The sequence below is a fragment of the Pelodiscus sinensis genome, chromosome 9 (genome assembly GCF_052426305.1).
Source record: "Pelodiscus sinensis isolate ZL-2025 chromosome 9, ASM5242630v1, whole genome shotgun sequence".
In the NCBI taxonomy this organism is placed as follows: Eukaryota; Metazoa; Chordata; order Testudines; family Trionychidae; genus Pelodiscus; species Pelodiscus sinensis.
In genome coordinates, this window is record NC_143060.1 from 742,647 (window position 1) to 755,747 (window position 13,101).

Consider the following 13,101-nt stretch of genomic DNA (forward strand, 5'->3'; position numbering starts at 1 on the left):
TGTCGGGAGTCGGCAGAGGCGGGGCGCTGCGGAGAGTGGGGTCTGCCGCGTGTCGGGAGTCGGCAGAGGCGGGGCGCTGCGGAGAGTGGGGTCTGCCGCGTGTCGGGAGTCGGCAGAGGCGGGGCGCTGCAGAGAGTGGGGTCTGCCGCGTGTCGGGAGTCGGCAGAGGCGGGGCGCTGCGGAGAGAGGGGTCTGCCGCGTGTCGGGAGTCGGCAGAGGCGGGGCGCTGCGGAGAGAGGGGTCTGCCGCGTGTCGGGAGTCGGCAGAGGCGGGGCGCTGCAGAGAGAGGGGTCTGCCGCGTGTCGGGAGTCGGCAGAGGCGGGGCGCTGCGGAGAGTGGGGTCTGCCGCGTGTCGGGAGTCGGCAGAGGGGGGGCGCTGCGGAGAGTGGGGTCTGCCGCGTGTCGGGAGTCGGCAGAGGCGGGGCGCTGCGGAGAGTGGGGTCTGCCGCATGTCGGGAGTCGGCAGAGGCGGGGCGCTGCAGAGAGTGGGGTCTGCCGCGTGTCGGGAGTCGGCAGAGGCGGGGCGCTGCGGAGAGTGGGGTCTGCCGCGTGTCGGGAGTCGGCAGAGGCGGGGCGCTGCAGAGAGAGGGGTCTGCCGCGTGTCGGGAGTCGGCACAGGGGGGGCGCTGCAGAGAGTGGGGTCTGCCGCGTGTCGGGAGTCGGCACAGGGGGGGCGCTGCAGAGAGTGGGGTCTGCCGCGTGTCGGGAGTCGGCAGAGGCGGGGCGCTGCGGAGAGTGGGGTCTGCCGCGTGTCGGGAGTCGGCAGAGGGGGGGCGCTGCGGAGAGTGGGGTCTGCCGCGTGTCGGGAGTCGGCAGAGGCGGGGCGCTGCGGAGAGTGGGGTCTGCCGCATGTCGGGAGTCGGCAGAGGCGGGGCGCTGCAGAGAGTGGGGTCTGCCGCGTGTCGGGAGTCGGCAGAGGCGGGGCGCTGCGGAGAGTGGGGTCTGCCGCGTGTCGGGAGTCGGCAGAGGCGGGGCGCTGCAGAGAGAGGGGTCTGCCGCGTGTCGGGAGTCGGCAGAGGGGGGGCGCTGCGGAGAGTGGGGTCTGCCGCGTGTCGGGAGTCGGCAGAGGCAGGGCGCTGCAGAGAGTGGGGTCTGCCGCGTGTCGGGAGTCGGCAGAGGGGGGGCGCTGCAGAGAGTGGGGTCTGCCGCGTGTCGGGAGTCGGCAGAGGCGGGGCGCTGCGGAGAGAGGGGTCTGCCGCGTGTCGGGAGTCGGCAGAGGCGGGGCGCTGCAGAGAGTGGGGTCTGCCGCGTGTCGGGAGTCGGCAGAGGCGGGGCGCTGCAGAGAGAGGGGTCTGCCGCGTGTCGGGAGTCGGCAGAGGCGGGGCGCTGCAGAGAGTGGGGTCTGCCGCGTGTCGGGAGTCGGCAGAGGCGGGGCGCTGCGGAGAGTGGGGTCTGCCGCGTGTCGGGAGTCGGCAGAGGCGGGGCGCTGCGGAGAGTGGGGTCTGCCGCGTGTCGGGAGTCGGCAGAGGCGGGGCGCTGCGGAGAGTGGGGTCTGCCGCGTGTCGGGAGTCGGCAGAGGCGGGGCGCTGCGGAGAGTGGGGTCTGCCGCGTGTCGGGAGTCGGCAGAGGCGGGGCGCTGCGGAGAGAGGGGTCTGCCGCGTGTCGGGAGTCGGCAGAGGCGGGGCGCTGCGGAGAGAGGGGTCTGCCGCGTGTCGGGAGTCGGCAGAGGCAGGGCGCTGCAGAGAGTGGGGTCTGCCGCGTGTCGGGAGTCGGCAGAGGCGGGGCGCTGCAGAGAGTGGGGTCTGCCGCGTGTCGGGAGTCGGCAGAGGCGGGGCGCTGCGGAGAGAGGGGTCTGCCGCGTGTCGGGAGTCGGCAGAGGCGGGGCGCTGCAGAGAGTGGGGTCTGCCGCGTGTCGGGAGTCGGCAGAGGCGGGGCGCTGCAGAGAGTGGGGTCTGCCGCGTGTCGGGAGTCGGCAGAGGCAGGGCGCTGCAGAGAGAGGGGTCTGCCGCGTGTCGGGAGTCGGCAGAGGCGGGGCGCTGCAGAGAGTGGGGTCTGCCGCGTGTCGGGAGTCGGCAGAGGCGGGGCGCTGCGGAGAGTGGGGTCTGCCGCGTGTCGGGAGTCGGCAGAGGCGGGGCGCTGCAGAGAGAGGGGTCTGCCGCGTGTCGGGAGTCGGCAGAGGCGGGGCGCTGCAGAGAGAGGGGTCTGCCGCGTGTCGGGAGTCGGCAGAGGCGGGGCGCTGCGGAGAGTGGGGTCTGCCGCGTGTCGGGAGTCGGCAGAGGCGGGGCGCTGCGGAGAGTGGGGTCTGCCGCGTGTCGGGAGTCGGCAGAGGCGGGGCGCTGCGGAGAGTGGGGTCTGCCGCGTGTCGGGAGTCGGCAGAGGCGGGGCGCTGCGGAGAGTGGGGTCTGCCGCGTGTCGGGAGTCGGCAGAGGCGGGGCGCTGCGGAGAGTGGGGTCGGCCGCGTGTCGGGAGTCGGCAGAGGCGGGGCGCTGCGGAGAGTGGGGTCTGCCGCGTGTCGGGAGTCGGCAGAGGGGGGGCGCTGCGGAGAGTGGGGTCTGCCGCGTGTCGGGAGTCGGCAGAGGCGGGGCGCTGCGGAGAGTGGGGTCTGCCGCGTGTCGGGAGTCGGCAGAGGCGGGGCGCTGCGGAGAGAGGGGTCTGCCGCGTGTCGGGAGTCGGCAGAGGCGGGGCGCTGCAGAGAGTGGGGTCTGCCGCGTGTCGGGAGTCGGCAGAGGCGGGGCGCTGCAGAGAGTGGGGTCTGCCGCGTGTCGGGAGTCGGCAGAGGCGGGGCGCTGCGGAGAGAGGGGTCTGCCGCGTGTCGGGAGTCGGCAGAGGCGGGGCGCTGCAGAGAGTGGGGTCTGCCGCGTGTCGGGAGTCGGCAGAGGCGGGGCGCTGCAGAGAGTGGGGTCTGCCGCGTGTCGGGAGTCGGCAGAGGCAGGGCGCTGCAGAGAGAGGGGTCTGCCGCGTGTCGGGAGTCGGCAGAGGCGGGGCGCTGCAGAGAGAGGGGTCTGCCGCGTGTCGGGAGTCGGCAGAGGCGGGGCGCTGCAGAGAGAGGGGTCTGCCGCGTGTCGGGAGTCGGCAGAGGCGGGGCGCTGCGGAGAGTGGGGTCTGCCGCGTGTCGGGAGTCGGCAGAGGCGGGGCGCTGCGGAGAGTGGGGTCTGCCGCGTGTCGGGAGTCGGCAGAGGCGGGGCGCTGCGGAGAGAGGGGTCTGCCGCGTGTCGGGAGTCGGCAGAGGCGGGGCGCTGCGGAGAGTGGGGTCTGCCGCGTGTCGGGAGTCGGCAGAGGCGGGGCGCTGCGGAGAGTGGGGTCTGCCGCGTGTCGGGAGTCGGCAGAGGGGGGGCGCTGCGGAGAGTGGGGTCTGCCGCGTGTCGGGAGTCGGCAGAGGCAGGGCGCTGCGGAGAGTGGGGTCTGCCGCGTGTCGGGAGTCGGCAGAGGCGGGGCGCTGCGGAGAGAGGGGTCTGCCGCGTGTCGGGAGTCGGCAGAGGCGGGGCGCTGCGGAGAGAGGGGTCTGCCGCGTGTCGGGAGTCGGCAGAGGCGGGGCGCTGCGGAGAGTGGGGTCTGCCGCGTGTCGGGAGTCGGCAGAGGCGGGGCGCTGCGGAGAGAGGGGTCTGCCGCGTGTCGGGAGTCGGCAGAGGCGGGGCGCTACGGAGAGTGGGGTCTGCCGCGTGTCGGGAGTCGGCAGAGGCGGGGCGCTGCGGAGAGAGGGGTCTGCCGCGTGTCGGGAGTCGGCAGAGGCGGGGCGCTGCGGAGAGTGGGGTCTGCCGCGTGTCGGGAGTCGGCAGAGGCGGGGCGCTGCAGAGAGAGGGGTCTGCCGCGTGTCGGGAGTCGGCAGAGGCGGGGCGCTGCAGAGAGAGGGGTCTGCCGCGTGTCGGGAGTCGGCAGAGGCGGGGCGCTGCGGAGAGTGGGGTCTGCCGCGTGTCGGGAGTCGGCAGAGGCGGGGCGCTGCGGAGAGTGGGGTCTGCCGCGTGTCGGGAGTCGGCAGAGGCGGGGCGCTGCGGAGAGAGGGGTCTGCCGCGTGTCGGGAGTCGGCAGAGGCGGGGCGCTGCGGAGAGTGGGGTCTGCCGCGTGTCGGGAGTCGGCAGAGGCGGGGCGCTGCGGAGAGAGGGGTCTGCCGCGTGTCGGGAGTCGGCAGAGGCGGGGCGCTGCGGAGAGTGGGGTCTGCCGCGTGTCGGGAGTCGGCAGAGGCGGGGCGCTGCGGAGAGAGGGGTCTGCCGCGTGTCGGGAGTCGGCAGAGGGGGGGCGCTGCGGAGAGTGGGGTCTGCCGCGTGTCGGGAGTCGGCAGAGGGGGGGCGCTGCGGAGAGTGGGGTCTGCCGCGTGTCGGGAGTCGGCAGAGGCGGGGCGCTGCAGAGAGTGGGGTCTGCCGCGTGTCGGGAGTCGGCAGAGGCGGGGCGCTGCAGAGAGTGGGGTCTGCCGCGTGTCGGGAGTCGGCAGAGGCGGGGCGCTGCGGAGAGAGGGGTCTGCCGCGTGTCGGGAGTCGGCAGAGGCGGGGCGCTGCGGAGAGTGGGGTCTGCCGCGTGTCGGGAGTCGGCAGAGGCGGGGCGCTGCGGAGAGAGGGCTCTGCCGCGTGTCGGGAGTCCGCAGAGGCGGGGCGCTGCGGAGAGAGGGGTCTGCCGGGTGTCGGGAGTCGGCAGAGGCGGGGCGCTGCGGAGAGTGGGGTCTGCCGCGTGTCGGGAGTCGGCAGAGGCGGGGCGCTGCGGAGAGAGGGGTCTGCCGCGTGTCGGGAGTCGGCAGAGGCGGGGCGCTGCGGAGAGTGGGGTCTGCCGCGTGTCGGGAGTCGGCAGAGGCGGGGCGCTGCGGAGAGAGGGGTCTGCCGCGTGTCGGGAGTCGGCAGAGGGGGGGCGCTGCAGAGAGTGGGGTCTGCCGCGTGTCGGGAGTCGGCAGAGGGGGGGCGCTGCGGAGAGTGGGGTCTGCCGCGTGTCGGGAGTCGGCAGAGGGGGGGCGCTGCGGAGAGTGGGGTCTGCCGCGTGTCGGGAGTCGGCAGAGGCGGGGCGCTGCAGAGAGTGGGGTCTGCCGCGTGTCGGGAGTCGGCAGAGGCGGGGCGCTGCAGAGAGAGGGGTCTGCCGCGTGTCGGGAGTCGGCAGAGGCGGGGCGCTGCAGAGAGTGGGGTCTGCCGCGTGTCGGGAGTCGGCAGAGGCGGGGCGCTGCAGAGAGAGGGGTCTGCCGCGTGTCGGGAGTCGGCAGAGGCGGGGCGCTGCAGAGAGAGGGGTCTGCCGCGTGTCGGGAGTCGGCAGAGGCGGGGCGCTGCGGAGAGAGGGGTCTGCCGCGTGTCGGGAGTCGGCAGAGGCGGGGCGCTGCGGAGAGTGGGGTCTGCCGCGTGTCGGGAGTCGGCAGAGGCGGGGCGCTGCGGAGAGTGGGGTCTGCCGCGTGTCGGGAGTCGGCAGAGGCGGGGCGCTGCGGAGAGTGGGGTCTGCCGCGTGTCGGGAGTCGGCAGAGGCGGGGCGCTGCGGAGAGTGGGGTCTGCCGCGTGTCGGGAGTCCGCAGAGGGGGGGCGCTGCAGAGAGAGGGGTCTGCCGCGTGTCGGGAGTCGGCAGAGGCGGGGCGCTGCAGAGAGAGGGGTCTGCTGCGTGTCGGGAGTCGGCAGAGGCGGGGCGCTGCGGAGAGAGGGGTCTGCCGCGTGTCGGGAGTCGGCAGAGGCGGGGCGCTGCAGAGAGAGGGGTCTGCCGCGTGTCGGGAGTCGGCAGAGGCGGGGCGCTGCGGAGAGAGGGGTCTGCCGCGTGTCGGGAGTCGGCAGAGGCGGGGCGCTGCGGAGAGAGGGGTCTGCCGCGTGTCGGGAGTCGGCAGAGGGGGGGCGCTGCAGAGAGTGGGGTCTGCCGCGTGTCGGGAGTCGGCAGAGGGGGGGCGCTGCAGAGAGAGGGGTCTGCCGCGTGTCGGGAGTCGGCAGAGGGGGGGCGCTGCAGAGAGAGGGGTCTGCCGCGTGTCGGGAGTCGGCAGAGGGGGGGCGCTGCGGAGAGTGGGGTCTGCCGCGTGTCGGGAGTCGGCAGAGGCGGGGCGCTGCGGAGAGAGGGGTCTGCCGCGTGTCGGGAGTCGGCACAGGGGGGGCGCTGCAGAGAGTGGGGTCTGCCGCGTGTCGGGAGTCGGCAGAGGCGGGGCGCTGCAGAGAGTGGGGTCTGCCGCGTGTCGGGAGTCGGCAGAGGGGGGGCGCTGCAGAGAGTGGGGTCTGCCGCGTGTCGGGAGTCGGCAGAGGCGGGGCGCTGCGGAGAGTGGGGTCTGCCGCGTGTCGGGAGTCGGCAGAGGCGGGGCGCTGCGGAGAGAGGGGTCTGCCGCGTGTCGGGAGTCGGCAGAGGCGGGGCGCTGCGGAGAGAGGGGTCTGCCGCGTGTCGGGAGTCGGCAGAGGCGGGGCGCTGCGGAGAGTGGGGTCTGCCGCGTGTCGGGAGTCGGCAGAGGCGGGGCGCTGCGGAGAGTGGGGTCTGCCGCGTGTCGGGAGTCGGCAGAGGCGGGGCGCTGCGGAGAGAGGGGTCTGCCGCGTGTCGGGAGTCGGCAGAGGCAGGGCGCTGCGGAGAGTGGGGTCTGCCGCGTGTCGGGAGTCGGCAGAGGGGGGGCGCTGCGGAGAGTGGGGTCTGCAGCGTGTCGGGAGTCGGCAGAGGCGGGGCGCTGCGGAGAGAGGGGTCTGCCGCGTGTCGGGAGTCGGCAGAGGGGGGGCGCTGCGGAGAGTGGGGTCTGCCGCGTGTCGGGAGTCGGCAGAGGCGGGGCGCTGCGGAGAGTGGGGTCTGCCGCGTGTCGGGAGTCGGCAGAGGCGGGGCGCTGCGGAGAGTGGGGTCTGCCGCGTGTCGGGAGTCGGCAGAGGCGGGGCGCTGCGGAGAGTGGGGTCTGCCGCGTGTCGGGAGTCGGCAGAGGGGGGGCGCTGCGGAGAGTGGGGTCTGCCGCGTGTCGGGAGTCGGCAGAGGCGGGGCGCTGCGGAGAGTGGGGTCTGCCGCGTGTCGGGAGTCGGCAGAGGGGGGGCGCTGCGGAGAGTGGGGTCTGCCGCGTGTCGAGAGTCGGCAGAGGCGGGGCGCTGCGGAGAGTGGGGTCTGCCGCGTGTCGGGAGTCGGCAGAGGCGGGGCGCTGCGGAGAGTGGGGTCTGCCGCGTGTCGGGAGTCGGCAGAGGCGGGGCGCTGCAGAGAGAGGGGTCTGCCGCGTGTCGGGAGTCGGCAGAGGCGGGGCGCTGCGGAGAGTGGGGTCTGCCGCGTGTCGGGAGTCGGCAGAGGCGGGGCGCTGCAGAGAGAGGGGTCTGCCAGGCAGCCCAGGGCGCTGGAGGGCGGGGACACAGCAAGGGTGCAGCGCCTCCTTGCGTCAGTCGCAGCAGAGGGCTGGCCCGGGGCCGTGGGCAGAGCCGCTGCGAGGAGCAGCCGCCTGGCTCTGGGCGTGCAGACGAGCTGCCCGCCTTCGGGGCTCTGGGCAGCGGCTGTTTCCCGCCCCGCGCTGGGCAGAGGCAGCTGAGGCCGGCTGCAGGCTCAGGGAGGCAGTGCCCTGTTGGGCCTGGGTGGGTGACCCGCGTCCTTCGTCGCTTAGCGTCTCCCGCCCGGCGCGGGGGCAGCATGTGGCTAGTGGGGGCACGGTGCTCTGCTCCCTGGGCACGGTCATCCTACCGCCCTTCGAAAGCAGCCCGGGGCAGGCACGGCTGGGGAGAGACGGCGTGTGGCAGCTCCCCAGCACAGCACGGCCCCACCGTCCCGCATGCCGAGTTAGGGGCAGCGCGTGAGAGCCTTGGGCGGGCCGCTCCATCGTGGGCCCTGTCTGCAGCAGCCGGCTCGGGGGCTGCTCTGAGCCTGCCCCAGGAACTGCCCCCCGTGGGCAGGGGCCGGTCTCTGACCCCACCCAGCAGGGGCTGCGTTCGCCCACCCCCGGTGGCAGACTGCGCTAACCCCTCTCCGGCAGCCCCCCGCTGCTCCCCTGCAGTGCAGCTGCCAAGCGCTCGGGGCGGGCGGGAGGGCAGGATAGGCCCCTGCACGGGACGCACTGGGATTGCCGCCGGGCTACCTAGGCAGCCCTAGCAAGCTGGGGGGAGCCGGCATGGAGCCTGGGGCAGGGGCAGGCGCTGGCGTTGCGGCCTCCTAACGCTGCTCTCGCCCGCGCAGGCGGCTCCCAGCTGGAGGTGAAGCTGGTGCTGCTGTGGAAGCACAACATGCGGATCGAGTACCTGGCGGTGGCGGCCTGGCCCCTGCAGCCCGCCCAGCGCAGCACCTGGGTGGAGGTGACGATGGAGGGGAGCTATGACATGCTGCATGACATCAGCTGCACCCTGCGCAAGCCCATCGCCAGCCTGTACCGCACGGCCGTCATCCGCCGCTTCTGGAACACGCTGCAGAGGTGGGCCAGCCCCTCCCCTCGGCGCCCCTGCCCCTCCCTGGGGCTTTCCTTGGCTGCCACTGGCCCCGCGGGCTCTAGGTTCCCCTGACGCCCTGCCCTGCTGGGCCCGCCCCAGGCAGGCCTGAAGAGGAGCACCCGGAGCTGTGGTCCCGGCGGGCCAGCACCTCCCCTGCCTGCTGTGCCCATGAGAGAAGGACTTGGCCAATCCCTTCCTCCACCTTCCTGCATTGGGGTTCCCTCTGCGGTGCCTTTGCCAGGCCTGGGGGCCCTGGCTGCCCAGGGCCTGGCTTCAGCTGCCTCTGTGGGGCTGTGGGGGGGCACGCCGGCTCCCAATGCTCCATTGCCTTGTGTCTTTCAGCATTAACCAGACAGACCAGATGCTGGTTCACCTGCAGTCATTTGACACGGTTCCTGAGCACTACACCATCCCTGAGAGCACGAGGAACGGCGTGCCCCTCTTCTACATCCCCCCGGGCTCCACCGCCCCGGTACGTCCCCCCCGCCCGCCCCTTGTGCGCCAGGAACGGCGTGCCCCTCTTCTACATCCCCCCGGGCTCCACCGCCCCGGTACGTCCCCCCCGCCCGCCCCTTGTGCGCCAGGAACGGCGTGCCCCTCTTCTACACCCCCCCGGGCTCCACCGCCCCGGTACGGCCCCCCGCCCGCCCCTTGTGCGCCAGGAACGCCGTGCCCCTCTTGTACACCCCCCCGGGCTCCACCGCCCCGGTACGTCCCCCCCCCCCGCCCCTTGTGCGCCAGGAACGGCGTGCCCCTCTTCTACATCCCCCCGGGCTCCACCGCCCCGGTACGTCCCCCCCGCCCGCCCCTTGTGCGCCAGGAACGGCGTGCCCCTCTTCTACATCCCCCCGGGCTCCACCGCCCCGGTACGTCCCCCCCGCCCGCCCCTTGTGCGCCAGGAACGGCGTGCCCCTCTTCTACATCCCCCCGGGCTCCACCGCCCTGGTACGTCCCCCCCGCCCGCCCCTTGTGCGCCAGGAACGGCGTGCCCCTCTTCTACATCCCCCCGGGCTCCACCGCCCTGGTACGTCCCCCCCGCCCGCCCCTTGTGCGCCAGGAACGGCGTGCCCCTCTTCTACATCCCCCCGGGCTCCACCGCCCCGGTACGTCCCCCCCGCCCGCCCCTTGTGCGCCAGGAACGGCGTGCCCCTCTTCTACATCCCCCCGGGCTCCACCGCCCCGGTACGTCCCCCCCGCCCGCCCCTTGTGCGCCAGGAACGGCGTGCCCCTCTTCTACATCCCCCTGGGCTCCACCGCCCCGGTACGTCGCCCCCCGCCCGCCCCTTGTGCGCCAGGAACGGCGTGCCCCTCTTCTACATCCTCCTGGGCTCCACCGCCCCGGTACGTCCCCCCCGCCCGCCCCTTGTGCGCCAGGAACGGCGTGCCCCTCTTCTACATCCTCCTGGGCTCCACCGCCCCGGTACGTCCCCCCCGCCCGCCCCTTGTGCGCCAGGAACGGCGTGCCCCTCTTCTACATCCCCCCGGGCTCCACCGCCCCGGTACGTCCCCCCCGCCCGCCCCTTGTGCGCCAGGAACGGCGTGCCCCTCTTCTACATCCCCCCGGGCTCCACCGCCCCGGTACGTCGCCCCCCGCCCGTCCCTTGTGCGCCAGGAACGGCGTGCCCCTCTTCTACATCCCCCCGGGCTCCACCGCCCCGGTACGTCCCCCCCGCCCACCCCTTGTGCGCCAGGAACGGCGTGCCCCTCTTCTACATCCCCCCGGGCTCCACCGCCCCGGTACGTCCCCCCCCGCCCGCCCCTTGTGCGCCAGGAGCGGCGTGCCCCTCTTCTACATCCCCCCGGGCTCCACCGCCCCGGTACGTCCCCCCCCGCCCGCCCCTTGTGCGCCAGGAACGGCGTGCCCATCTTCTACATCCCCCCGGGCTCCACCGCCCCGGTACGTCGCCCCCGCCCGCCCCTTGTGCGCCAGGAACGGCGTGCCCCTCTTCTACATCCCCCCGGGCTCCACCGCCCCGGTACGTCGCCCCCCGCCCGCCCCTTGTGCGCCAGGAACGGCGTGCCCCTCTTCTACATCCTCCTGGGCTCCACCGCCCCGGTACGTCCCCCCCCGCCCGCCCCTTGTGCACCAGGAACACCGTGCCCCTCTTCTACATCCCCCCGGGCTCCACCGCCCCGGTACGTCCCCCCCCGCCCGCCCCTTGTGCGCCAGGAACGGCGTGCCCCTCTTCTACATCCCCCCGGGCTCCACCGCCCCGGTACGTCCCCCCCGCCCGCCCCTTGTGCGCCAGGAACGGCGTGCCCCTCTTCTACATCCCCCCGGGCTCCACCGCCCCGGTACGTCGCCCCCGCCCGCCCCTTGTGCGCCAGGAACGGCGTGCCCCTCTCCTACATCCCCCCGGGCTCCACCGCCCCGGTACGTCCCCCCCCGCCCGCCCCTTGTGCGCCAGGAACGGCGTGCCCCTCTTCTACATCCCCCCGGGCTCCACCGCCCCGGTACGTCCCCCCCGCCCGCCCCTTGTGCGCCAGGAACGGCGTGCCCCTCTTCTACATCCCCCCGGGCTCCACCACCCCGGTACGTCCCCCCCGCCCGCCCCTTGTGCGCCAGGAATGGCGTGCCCCTCTTCTCCATCCCCCCGGGCTCCACCGCCCCGGTACGTCCCCCCCCGCCCGCCCCTTGTGCGCCAGGAACGGCGTGCCCCTCTTCTACATCCCCCTGGGCTCCACCGCCCCGGTACGTCGCCCCCCGCCCGCCCCTTGTGCGCCAGGAACGGCGTGCCCCTCTTCTACATCCCCCCGGGCTCCACCGCCCCGGTACGTCCCCCCCGCCCGCCCCTTGTGCGCCAGGAACGGCGTGCCCCTCTTCTACATCCCCCCGGGGTCCACCGCCCCGGTACATCGCCCCTGCCCGCCCCTTGTGCGCCAGGAACGGCGTGCCCCTCTTCTACATCCCCCCGGGCTCCACCGCCCCGGTACGTCGCCCCCCGCCCGCCCCTTGTGCGCCAGGAATGGCGTGCCCCTCTTCTCCATCCCCCCGGGCTCCACCGCCCCGGTACGTCCCCCCCGCCCGCCCCTTGTGCGCCAGGAACGGCGTGCCCCTCTTCTACATCCCCCCGGGCTCCACCGCCCCGGTACGTCGCCCCCCGCCCGCCCCTTGTGCGCCAGGAACGGCGTGCCCCTCTTCTACATCCCCCCGGGCTCCACCGCCCCGGTACGTCCCCCCCGCCCGCCCCTTGTGCGCCAGGAACGGCGTGCCCCTCTTCTACATCCCCCCGGGGTCCACCGCCCCGGTACATCGCCCCTGCCCGCCCCTTGTGCGCCAGGAACGGCGTGCCCCTCTTCTACATCCCCCCGGGCTCCACCGCCCTGGTACGTCCCCCCCGCCCGCCCCTTGTGCGCCAGGAACGGCGTGCCCCTCTTCTACATCCCCCCGGGCTCCACCGCCCTGGTACGTCCCCCCCGCCCGCCCCTTGTGCGCCAGGAACGGCGTGCCCCTCTTCTACATCCCCCCGGGCTCCACCGCCCCGGTACGTCGCCCCCCGCCCGCCCCTTGTGCGCCAGGAACGGCGTGCCCCTCTTCTACATCCCCCCGGGCTCCACCGCCCTGGTACGTCCCCCCCGCCCGCCCCTTGTGCGCCAGGAACGGCGTGCCCCTCTTCTACATCCCCCCGGGCTCCACCGCCCCGGTACGTCACCCCCCGCCCGCCCCTTGTGCGCCAGGAACGGCGTGCCCCTCTTCTACATCCCCCCGGGCTCCACCGCCCCGGTACGTCCCCCCCCGCCCGCCCCTTGTGCGCCAGGAACGGCGTGCCCCTCTTCTACATCCCCCCGGGCTCCACCGCCCTGGTACGCCGCCTCTGCCGCCGCATGAGCCTTTGTGCTCTTCCCCAGTCCGGGTGGATTCGTGAGGGGGCTCCGTGGTAGCTGGGCCCGCTCCCCTTGCAGCTCGGTGCCCTGGCCTAGTTCCATGCGATGCCGAGTGAGCAGCCTGCCAGGCCCCTGCCGTGGGCTGTGCTTGCGCTCTGGCTGCTGGGGAGCCTGCGGGTGGGTGCTGGCAGCCCACGGGGTGAGCTGCAGGTGGAGGGGCTCCGGGGCCGAGCTCCGCCTGCCTCAGAGTGCCTGGGTCTCCGCCCCCTGCGGGTGCAGTCGCTGGCCCCAGAGGCCCTGCATCCGTAACCAGCTGTGTCCCACAGGTCCTGTCCCTGCAGCACGGCAGCTCAGACTGCAGCCACTCCCAGTTTGCCTCCTACTGGAAACCCATCCTCTCCATGGACGCCAATTTCTGGCAGCGGTGGCTGCACATGCATCGCATTGTCCTCATGCTGGAGCATGACACGTACGTCCCCCGGGTGCCGCCCGCCTGCCCGCCGCCGGGGGGCTGGAGGGAGGCTGGGAGCCGGCGCTGGCTGGCCTGGGAACAATTCTGGCTAGAAGGGGGTGGCCCTGCTGTCTGACCCGCCGCAGGCTGGGGAGGTCCCTGGGACTCGGGGCCTCCGTCTTCTGGAGGACGTCGCGTGGTGGAAGTGCCGGCGTGTCGGTGGGCGGGTCCCATGGACAAGTCACTTGTGCGCCACTGTGTGTGCTCCAGGCGCCAGCACGTTCTCCGCAGGCCTGCACTGGCCGCACGGGGCCCGGCGGGCTGGGCTCTCGGAGGCGGGGCTTGCACTGGGCCCGGCGGGCTGGGCTCTCGGAGGCGGGGCTTGCGCGGGGCCCGGCGGGCTGGGCTCTCGGAGGCGGGGCTTGCGCGGGGCCCGGCGGGCTGGGCTCTCGGAGGCGGGGCTTGCGCGGGGCCCGACGGGCTGGGCTCTCGGAGGCGGGGCTTGCGCGGGGCCCGGCGGGCTGGGCTCTCGGAGGCGGGGCTTGCGCGGGGCCCGGCGGGCTGGGCTCTCGGAGGCGGGGCTTGCGC

General features: G+C 74.5%; 1 protein-coding gene across 1 annotated transcript in view; it reads left to right on the forward strand.

Annotated features, from left to right (window-relative positions):
• Positions 1-13,101, forward strand: part of SZT2 (SZT2 subunit of KICSTOR complex) — a 183,277-nt gene that overhangs the window by 37,140 nt on the left and 133,036 nt on the right. Inside the window, 3 exon segments of the mRNA XM_089780666.1 lie at positions 7,990-8,221; positions 8,580-8,709; positions 12,389-12,531. Coding sequence (XP_089636792.1) covers positions 7,990-8,221; positions 8,580-8,709; positions 12,389-12,531 — 505 coding nt within the window.